This window comes from Hippoglossus hippoglossus, chromosome 1 (genome assembly GCF_009819705.1).
Source record: "Hippoglossus hippoglossus isolate fHipHip1 chromosome 1, fHipHip1.pri, whole genome shotgun sequence".
Lineage (NCBI taxonomy): Eukaryota > Metazoa > Chordata > Actinopteri > Pleuronectiformes > Pleuronectidae > Hippoglossus > Hippoglossus hippoglossus.
Genome location: NC_047151.1, coordinates 15,370,937 through 15,381,842, shown reverse-complemented (window position 1 = coordinate 15,381,842; position 10,906 = coordinate 15,370,937). Strand labels below are relative to the sequence as shown.

The 10,906-nt window shown below is 40.3% G+C and overlaps 1 protein-coding gene across 4 annotated transcripts; it reads left to right on the top strand.

Moving 5' to 3' along the window:
- Positions 1-1,870: 1,870 nt before the first annotated feature.
- On the top strand, positions 1,871-10,417 carry fip1l1b (FIP1 like 1b (S. cerevisiae)). 4 transcript variants are annotated; one of them, XM_034593133.1, is made up of 17 exons: positions 1,918-2,187; positions 2,444-2,498; positions 3,423-3,489; positions 3,596-3,708; positions 4,074-4,138; positions 4,219-4,329; positions 4,494-4,624; positions 5,432-5,550; positions 5,825-5,875; positions 5,967-6,020; positions 6,701-6,797; positions 7,169-7,325; positions 7,447-7,528; positions 7,970-8,025; positions 8,285-8,474; positions 9,248-9,394; positions 9,734-10,417. In XM_034593133.1, exons 1-17 carry the CDS (start codon positions 2,109-2,111, stop codon positions 9,876-9,878), a joined length of 1,719 nt encoding a protein of 572 aa, XP_034449024.1. In that variant the 5' UTR covers positions 1,918-2,108; the 3' UTR covers positions 9,879-10,417. The 4 variants fall into 4 exon arrangements, with proteins under 4 accessions (XP_034449052.1, XP_034449043.1, XP_034449024.1 ...); XM_034593142.1 differs by having other exon boundaries at positions 1,921-2,187; positions 9,737-10,417; XM_034593161.1 differs by lacking the exon at positions 5,825-5,875 and having other exon boundaries at positions 1,871-2,187; positions 9,737-10,417.
- The last annotated feature ends 489 nt before the right edge of the window (positions 10,418-10,906 follow it).

The following is a 10,906-nucleotide window of genomic DNA, read 5'->3' as shown; positions in this document are numbered from 1 at the left end:
TCTACAACATGCTATAGCAATACTGTTTGTTGTTATGGACATGCCAATAAAGCCTCTTTTGAGTAGAGAGGGAAGAGAGAGTGCGGTGATTTAACAGAGAAATGGAGGGACGAAAAGCATCACGTGGAGCAAAAAGGTGAGGGAATGTGATTAGTTTGACCAAAAGACAGAAAGGGGTAACAGAGATTGGAGGAGTGATGTGGTTGAGGGAGACAGAGGGAATGAAATAAATGCAATTTGCAAGATCAGTTTATCTAAGAGACCATTAGCATCCCTCTCTCTACTGTTTCTCTTTGTGTGTGTGTGTGTGTGTGTGTGTGTGTGTGTGTGTGTGTGTGTGTGTGTGTGTGTGTGTGTGTGTGTGTGTGTGTGTGTGTGTGTGTGTGTGTGTGTGAGTGAGTGAGTGAGTATATCAATATACATCTTTGAACATATTGAGATCCACACTAAACCTCACACGTATGATGGGATACAGTAGATATGAACCCTGTGCTTCTCTCACATATGAACAAAAATCATGATTTTTGTACATTGAATCCAAAGATTTCCTCGTCTATTACTGACACGGCTAAAGTGGCTCCACTTAACTGGTCAATGGCCATAAATGCATTAATAATCCTCTTTGCTTTCACTGGAAACTTCTTCTGCAAACACAACCACAACAGCAATCACAAGGACTCACTTCAATGATGATGAGTCTGCAGCTGCTGTCTATTTCATTATAAAAGGATGCACAGTTGTGGACAGTAACCATACATCTTCTCAAGTACTGGGCTTAAGTACAATTTTTGGGGTACTTGTACTTGATTTATACTTCTACTCCTACACATCTCAGAGGGAAATATTGTACATCATATTCCACTACATTTGTGTGTGTTTTACTTGCTGGTTTCAGATTATTAACACCAAATATAATGACTTCTGTATTATTTTAAATTAAGGTATCCAGCAGTTTATCAAATGCCTTATAGCTGCATGGTTGAAGTGATACTTACAAATGTAACTGTATTTGAGTACAGTAATGGAGTAAATGCACCTATTTACTCCACCATTTTAGACTTTTATGTAGAGCATTGCACCGTAGTGCAGTTGTTTGCACTACTGCCTCACATGAAGAAGGTTCCAGGTTCCTGCATAGGTATTCTATGGGTACTCCGGGCACTGTCCACGGGGGTTAGGTTTATTGAAGACTGACCAAAGATTTGAATATGAGAGTGAATGGTTGTTTGAGAAGACTTTTGAAAGACACCTGTTAAAATCCTCAGGATTTGATTGGTTCAAGTTGACAAAACAGGAAGACAAAATAATAGAAACCTTTTCAATCTATGGATGTGCAACCACCGAGTGCACATCCATAGATTGTAATGAACCCTACACTAATGCACATTACAGTGTATTACTATCATTATACATTGTAAGCGGAATAGATAATGGATGGATGGACCACCAGATCAGTAATGGGTGGAGTGTCTTTCTTGGCATGCTTGTGATCTGGTTTTGTGATATTGCACTTCTCTAATTTTCTATGTTGTGTTTTTATTAAAAGAAATAGTACTTATACACTTCAAGACCAAAAATATGTAAACACAGCGGTAGATAAACTAAACAGCCCATTGCTTGAACTCCATCCGTCTTCTTCTATCCGTTGTTGCCAAGCCTCTGTTTGTGTGCCAGGTGCAGCGGCTTTCATCTCCTTCATCTCACCATTTGTCCATCTGTTACTTTGCCAAACACAAAAAAAATAAATAAAAGAAAAGTCACATATTTTAATAAAAGGGGAATTTGCAGTGATCACAGCACCTGCATGTCCCAACCATGCACTGTAAATAAACTGCACATAAATAAAGACACTGTGATCCGAACCTGGACGAAGAGACAGGTGCGTTGGCTGTCCTCCGGGGGGCGCTGTGTTCGCCGCAGCGACACGTTCACCCTAGCGGGACATCAATCTCTTCCGGTACCACGCTGACTCGCATTATTTTTGGTTTGTAGTCGCTTTTCCGCGCCGAAGAGAAGAATTGTGCGTGTGTGTAAACATCCAGGAGCTTTGTTAGACACCCATCTGTTCGCAGCTGCTGCCGGTCCACGGCTCCGTGAGTTAGCCGAACATGTCTGCGGAGGAGGCGGACAAAACAACCACCACTGATGCCAGCGCCGGAGACGAGGAGGAGGAATGGCTGTATGGAGGTAAAACACCAAACTGCCCTGAAACCTCCTGTCCGACGGGGACGTGAACCAGGCTCTCACCTGCTCTCCGTATCCGCCGTCACCCTTTGGCGTGAAGGGCTTCAAGCCGGAGTTAGCCTGGAAGCTAAGCTAGCAGCTAGCACCTAGCCGTTTTGGAGCTTTAGGACTTCTGGGTGTTTGTGTCACGTTTGAGTGTTGAACCCCGGGGATAAAGGTGAGATACAAAGATGCAGTGATTCACTTCATTCTGTTTCAGATGAGTCTGAGAGCAAAGACGAGGATGAAGAAGCCAAACTGAACGCAGCAGTCAGGTGATTTCCGTCCACACTCGTTTAAAACACATGTTCACGTCCACTGCATCAAGTGGTGACAACTGTCAGGGAATACAAGACACTCCTCAGAACACACGATCATAGACACGACTGAACGGAACCCTTCGATTTGACCTGTTTTCATAGTTACTAAAGCTTTTACATTCTACTTTATGGTATTTCATTCTCAGTATTTTTAATGGGTTTGTCTTGTTCTTTGCTCATTAATCAGTTGTTAAGAACTTTGTATAGCACTTATCTGTATGAAAAGTGCAATACAAATACAGTTCTCCAATTGTTTGCACTTGTTTCTTTCCTGTCATGTATTTGACCTTTACGTGAAACAGCTCATGTAAAACTGCACTTTTTTATTTTTAATTAATATATGATTGATTTATCAATATAGCGATCTACATAGCTGCCAGAAAAGCACACCAAAAAAAACCAAATTTACTTTTTTTAAAGTTAATTTCATACAAATAGTCGTTCAATTAAATGGATTTTTACTGAATAATGAAAAATGAGCCTTATTTGTATCTCTCAACTAACTAAACAAAAATTGGAGGCATGCTTTGCTGTGTTTACAGATGTTACAGATGTAAGCAAGCACCAGAACTCTTTTTTTTTTTACTTGGATTCAGTTCTGATGTCAAGCTGTAGCTTTTATTGAGCTAATTTAAAGAGAGGTAACTTTGCTTGTTAAAAGTGGAAACTACTGGACTTCATACAGAGCAGGGGGGAAATATAGGAGCTACAACCTAACATGCAGATATTGGTATGCAACATATCAATACCAGTGACTGTATGCTTCTAAAACACTTGTGTATACTGATATGTAGTTGCTCATCCTAATGTTTGTATTGCTGTTGCCTGAGGATGTCTGCTTGAAGGAACTTTATATCTAATACTTCATTGTATCCACAGTGCACCTGCTGATGCTTCCACAGAGGATGCTGCTGCACACGCAACAGGAAATGGAGTGGCCTCTGAGGTAGGTAGCTTTCATGCACTCTTACTGCACATGTTGCAAAGTGTGCTTCATTCCTTTTTTTATTTGTAAGCACACCCATACTTACCTCCCACCTTTGGGATCCCAGGCCACAGGTGAAGGAGCAGCTGAGGACGTGGACAGTGATAGTGACAGCGATGATGACGACGATGACGTCCGAGTCACCATTGGAGACATTAAAACCGGAGCACCACAATACACGTAGGTTTCATTTAAGTGTTTTTTTTTTTGTAGATTATAGGTCCAATTACTGGTTAGTTTGAATGAGCTTCTAGTGAGATGGAATTCCACTGCAGCTACTGATTGGTAGTCTAACTCAATATGCTAAAAACAAAAGAAATAAGGTCTTTCATATAGTTTTCACACGTAATCTCAGGAAATCATCAACCCACCTTATTCTACATCATTATGAACTTTACCTTGGTTTATACATTTACTTGATAGCCTCCCTAGATAACTTTTCTTGACCATTCAAAAGACAAAGGATGTTCAAGTTTTGGTATGAAAGTTGAATTCAGAGTGGACCTTTTAAGATCATTGAACGAGATACTGTTTGTCCCTCCTAGAACTTATGGAGCTGCTCCTGTAAATCTCAACATAAAGACAACAGGCTCCCGACCTTATGGGCAAGGTATTAGTAAATACTTTACACAGAGAATATGCTGTATGTGATGTTCATGTCCAGTAACATATTGTGTTGTTTGATTTTAGTGACTTCAAAGATGAAGGGAGTGGATCTTGATGCTCCTGGAAGCATCAATGGGGTTGCAGTGGTGGAGGCGGACATGGAGTCATTTGAAGAGAAACCCTGGAGGAAGCCAGGTCTGTGTTTATGCTTGTCACTCAATTTTTCAAACCAAACAAATAAAAACAGTAATATAGTATCAGTCAAGTCCGTTGACTGTATTTAAGTTGGTACTGATAAAGAAATCCAATATCTAGCATGTATAATATATCACAGGATTATTTTTTCTGTGTGTATGTAGGAGCGGATCTGTCCGACTACTTTAACTATGGCTTCAATGAAGAAACGTGGAAGGCGTACTGTGAAAAACAGAAGAGGCTGCGTATGGGTCTGGAGGTCTCTACAGTCAGTTCAGGGACGAGCAAGATCACAGTAAGAAAATCCGATTCTCACATCGTCCCTTTTTCTCCTAACACTCCCCTAACACTTTGGAAGTCTCTCAATCGCATCAGGTTGTTGGAATAACAGCAGATTACAAAAAATGTAAACGTTATATTTTCATTTCACATGTCTATCACCTATGCTTCTACAGAACATTATTGCAAAGTGGCAACTTCACAACAATGTTGTTTGTCTATATATTCAGGGTTGCTGCAGGGTCCTTAAGTCTAAAATTGTCTAAAGTCTAAACTGAATTTCTGGCCTTAAAGTCTCTAATATGTTAAAATATTAAGTACTAGGTCTTAAATACATTTTAGTAGGTCTTAATTATTTTTAACATTCACTTAACGCTACTTCTCTCAACTTATAAAAGTAGTTTTTTAGGGGAAAGAGATTTTTCTTTAATTCATATTTTTAGTGGGGTTATAACATTTAATACAGAGCTGTAGTATTATGAGTATTTCCCATTTTTGTTTTAAGATAACAGAAATCATGCCACAAGGCCATAGAGAGGGTCCTATCAAAAACACATGTGAAAGTGAAATATTTTGGCGGCATGCATTGTTTGTAATGTCTATATCTAGTTCTTTATCAACGATCCACATAATAGTACGTTAAATAATAATGATGTATGTGACTTTTATTATTATTTTCTTTACTCTTTGTGAATTTCATATTGTTTGTTTGTTAATAACTTTATTTGTATAGCAATTTTCCGTGCAAAGTGCTTCACAAATAAAGTTATTATTCTTATATTCAACATATCTATTATGATAAACTTATCTGGCTCTTTCTTAGGTTCAGCAAGGCAGGACAGGCAACGACAAAGACATATCCATTTTGCCTGTTCATACCTCGAAGCCAGACTTCACGTCTCCCATCAACCTGTACAAGACTGCCATCAGTCAGGTCACCAGGTAAGTCTTCCGCTTTCTTCTACACTTGTAAAAATATCTGGGAATAAAATGCACACATCCAGGTTCCACTAGAAGTGTACAGTAAAGCTGATCAGCCAAGGATATGTCTAAGGAGTGGAGGGCTGGATGAAGATTAGCACTGCATATAGTTAACTTAAGAAGAAGGGATAGATTTGTAGTCATGGCTGGTCTGTGTCAGTATGAGTTGATTATTTTAGAAGAAACCACACAGCAAAAACATTGTTTATTTTTCTAATTCAATTTTCTCTCACAAAAATACACCTGGACACCTCCAGGTTTACCAGAATCCCTGTGGTGAAAATAGGTCACCATCCCATGGGCTGTGTGTTTCTTTGTGTTAAGGCCAATGTTTCTGTCATCTCCTTTACCCCCTGCCTTTTGTTTCAAAATGGTAGGATCTCTCCCCCTCAGTGGGCCGGCCCGCCTGTTCCGGACATGTCCTATTATGCGTAAGTTGGCAGGGCTTTGTCCCTACAAGGTGAAATTGGCCTGATGGGGGGGAAAAATGTGCAGATGTTAGAAACAGCGGGGCCTGGTGTTTTTCCAAGGCCCCAACAGATGTTTTCTTTTTCACCCTGTTTTGGGGTGCAGTGGTTGATGTGCATGTGTCATGACTTAGAAAGTTTACCGTGGTAAGAGCTTTAGAATGGAGTAGAATATTGTCCTGTCAGCGAAATGCAACTGTCAACTGAAGCTCGACTACCACAATGGAAAAGCACGTAATGACAGACATTTTTCCCATTACAGATTTATTTATTAACCCTTATTTTTGACCAATAAGAAACAACACTTTAGTAAGAAAATGTCAAACTAGGTTTGGGATCAGTTACAAATAGTTTCACCATTACACAGGGAGTTCTGGGATGTTAATTTGTACATTGTAAAATGTAAGTATTTATATTGGATACTATTAAAAAGAACAAATCAGACAATATTGATATTCAGTAGCAGCCTCAAAAGTCCAGTATCATTAGTAGCTGTAATTGTCATCACGTTAGATATGTAATTTATATATAGTAATGATCTCTGTTGCATACTGTGTGTGTGGAAACAGACTGTGGGTCAATGTGATTGTGTCATTTGTATTGGATTGTGATCAGTGCCTTCATTTGTATTTTTCCATTACCAGGAAGAGTGGTATCATAGATGTGATTGGTGGACAGACGGCCACCATCAGCAGGGTGGAAGGTCGACGCAGACACAACCTGGAGGGCAACAATATCACGGTAAGCTGAAGCGATGGTGGGTTTTTCATACCACAGCGCCTTTAATTACACACAAAAATAAGAGTATATTACTACAGCTTTCACTTGTGTTGATGTACATAGCAGCGAACCTGGAGTTAGGATTGGTTCAATTCCCCTGACTTCCAGAGTTGGATTTCTAACTTCAGGGGCCATTGTAGATGTCATTTCCAACCAGGAAATTCTGATTTCCTAGTTCAGATTGAATGCACCATTTTTTTTAACTTTTCTGTGTGTTTTTTGTTTCTTTTGCTCTGGTGAAATATTTACTACTCGCATTGAGTTACAGTGAAATGAAATTGTTCTGACTATGTGTGTTCTCATCCCGACCGTCCCTCTCTGTCTGTGTGCAGGTGATCTCTGAACACACCACGTCAGATGCTGAGCCCACTCCAGCTAAGATTCCCACCTTCTTCCCTCCAGGACCTCTTCCTCCGAACATACCCCCACCTCCATTTCTCCCTCCGCCACCAAATGTCAGCACTGCACCCCCACTCATCCCCCCACCCAGTAGGTTCTTCTTTCTCAGCTCGTCTCTCTGTGTATTTTTTGTAATGGCATAATTCGGTTTTATATGTGTTGAAAACTGCCTATTCAATTTGTATCTCCTTCCCCTCTTTCGCCCTCGCAGGGTTGCCCATTACTGTCCCTCCCCCTGGTTTTCCTCCTCCACCTAGTGGGCCCCCACCTGCAATCATCCCCAATATGGACAGGTAACACATCTACACACAAGAACACTAGAGCTCTAACTACAGATCAATTTAAAATTCAACATAACTACATGAAATATTAGTGTAGATATTGGGATTTTTAAAATGGTATCATCAATTTCTGACTTGGATTGAATATTGTACAACCAAATTTATATGTAAACTAACTTTTCCAATGCGAAATAGTCTTTAAGAGTGTCCTATAGACTCACTACATATATTTTTAAAAAACTGAAAGATTTTCTTCCATTATACTGGGTTGTAAGAGATAATTTCCTCATTAAAAAGCACACCGGTCTGACCCAAGAGGTTAAAGTCCTGCTTAGCATCTTAACATAATTGCATATGGAAAAATAAACCTTCCAAAGCTAGACTTAATGTGTAAACAGAAACACACACTCTCATGTACGGCAGCAACATGTAGTCTTTTCTCTGTTTCTACAGTGGCCACCCTGGAGGTTATGATGGACGCCCTGTTCCTCCGTATCCGTTCCCTCAAGGTGAAAAGCTTTGCAGCATAATCAGATTTTCTAACCCCAGCAACACAACAAATGCCACAACTTGATCTGTTTATATATTTTTGGAAAATATATACAAAACATCTGTATATCTTGTTATTCACATACAGTTGAGACCACTTATAGTGATCAAAAATCTTGGGAGAGAATCGTTCCTATACAAATGTTGTTTGTTTGGTTTAGTGTTCCAAAAGATTAAACGTGCATATCAGTGACAACCATGTCCCTTCCCTTTCCTCAGGTGCTTACCCTCCACCTATGACTGGAGGTGCGCCTCCTCCATGGCCCCCAATGATGGACAACTCGAAACCCTGGGATTATTATCCCCGCCGAGAAGAAAAGAGAGAGAAGGACAGAGAGAGGCCCAGGGAGAGGACGCATGAGCGGGAAAGAGAAAGGGAGCACAGTCCTTCAGCTATGAGCTACACTAGGTGAGACAGACATGCACAAAGACTTACTGGATATATTCTCTATGCTGGAGTGTGAGTTTACAAAGACACCAAATATGATAAACTAGGTGATGCTCAATGTTTTAAATAATTATTTAGAGGATTTTTTGAGCAGTTTTTGAGGTTGGATGTGATCTGATCCACCAGATAAGTACGGCACTGATCCAGGTCTTATTTAGCTAATACAGTTTCTCTCTTGACATGATGTAGTTACATTAAATAGTTTTTTAACAGCTTCATTTTGAAATTCATTTTCTACTATTAGTTGCATTAATTCACTCACAACGTGCTGCCAACTGGGTTTTTAATGCCATAGAAGTCCCTGACCTCGTTACACGGCATAAATATGATTCCAATAAGTTTCACCCTATGAAGTTAATATTAGAAAATACACTGCTTTCAGACAAGCACTGAAGTCTGGACATTTTCCCATATGTGACGCTAATGTCTGAGTCAGTTGATCTGGACATTTTCTGAAACTTTTCCTGCCAGCCCCAGAGGAAGCGGTGCATTCAACACGAGCGAGTGGCGCCACCTCTTGCCTCAATTTTCTTGAAATGTTCCTGTTGTTGTGAAGGCATCTGACCCAGACAATCTCCTGCTGCGTTCATGTCTGAAAACAGCTGTACTCACACACAGGAAGATAAAATATCTGTTGATTTTCTGTAAAATTCCACCATGTGAATGTGATTCTTTGCTATACATGCAATAACAATGCATTAAAGGGAAATCTCTTGTTCTTTCACATTCCACAGCGACGAGGAGCGTTATCGTTACCGCGAGTACCAGGAGCGTGGTTACGTAGAGCGCCATCGTGAACGGACGAGTCGAGAGAAAGAGGAAAGACACAGAGAGAGGCGGCACCGAGAGAAAGAGGAGGGACGCCACAAGTCCTCTCGCAGGTACATAAACACACAAATTCAAATGATCATTTGTTAAACCACCACCCCAAATAATAACCAAATGAAAAGATGCTCGACAAACTTTATATTTCTGGAACCGTACACCAAAATGTTTTCTGTCTTTGTTTTGTCTCTTTCCACTTTGTCCCAACCTTTGTGTCCTACCAAACACCTGTTCCTTTTGTTACTGGCACCACACTGTCTCTGTTATTCTCCTTTCCCTTGTGTCCCTTCTCCATTTCACTTCACCTTTTATTTTGTCTTCACCCATTGATCTTCTTGCCTTCCCTCCTCACCTCATCTGCTCCTCTCACCCTCTCTTCCTTCCCCTGCTGTTAGCAGCAGCAGCAGGAGGAGACACGACAGCGAGGAGGGCGACAGCCACCGGAGGCACAAACACAAGAAGAGCAAGAGAAGCAAGGAGGGCAAAGAGGCCGGCGAGGAGATCAGCGCAGACCAAGAGAACCAGGAGGCCATGGAGTAGTGATTGCCTCTACACGTCTTTACTCTCTCTCTGTCTCCGTCTCCCTCTGTCCATCCATTCCCCCACCAAGATGATAGAGAAGGAAGGCGAGGGCAGACCAACAAAACCAGAAAGTTGCAGAGTGATCAATGTGTCCTGTCACTCCCATCTCCATCAGTCTCCATCCTCCCCTGCTGTCGTTCATCCTCACCATCACTTCAAACAGAGAATTGATGAACCTCGGGGAGGTGGTGAAGGAGGGATGTTTGTCCTCTTTTCATCCATCTCTCCTTCTTTAGCTGACATCAATCTCCACCCACCACGTTTCTCTCCCAGATCTTTTCTCCCAGCACCGCTGTAACAACTGTCCTGCTCAGAGATTTCACTGTGTAGTCAGGACGATCAGCGGAATTTTCTCTTTTCCTGTCATTTGGTTTGTTTGTTGTCCTTTCGTTCTTGTATAAAGACACCGTTAGAGAGCTGTCAGTCTAAGTTCAAGTAAAAAACATTTTTGATAAATTGGCTTTTTGTGGCTTTTTTGGAATAAATACTCCAATAATTCTTCAGTTTCCCAGTAATGATTAATATTAATCTTTTACAGGCATTAAGTAAATGTAGTGTACTTACTATGCATTGAAGAAATATCTTAATATCATCCCCTACTCAAATATGAGTTTATATTGTTGCTATGTCTCTTGGATAGTTGACCTTTCCAGTGCAGAAGTCGGGTCAATGTGTATTAATGTTGAAAACAACCATAGTTCCACCGAAGTGCTGAACAGGCGGAAAATACAAAAATATCAACAAAAAGCAGAGAATAAATAGATGATACAAAAAGCAATAAAATGTTAAACATCTTATACATATTTGAGAATTAAAATATTGCACATTATCAGAATAATGTATCTGCATGTTCTAGTTAACTCCATCAGCTAAATGTCCATCATTTAAACCTCCAAAAATATAAAGATTGACTTTATCATAAACTCTGCACCTTATTTAGGACAAACATATCGGACAAGTTTTTAGTCTTGGCAAAGATTACTATT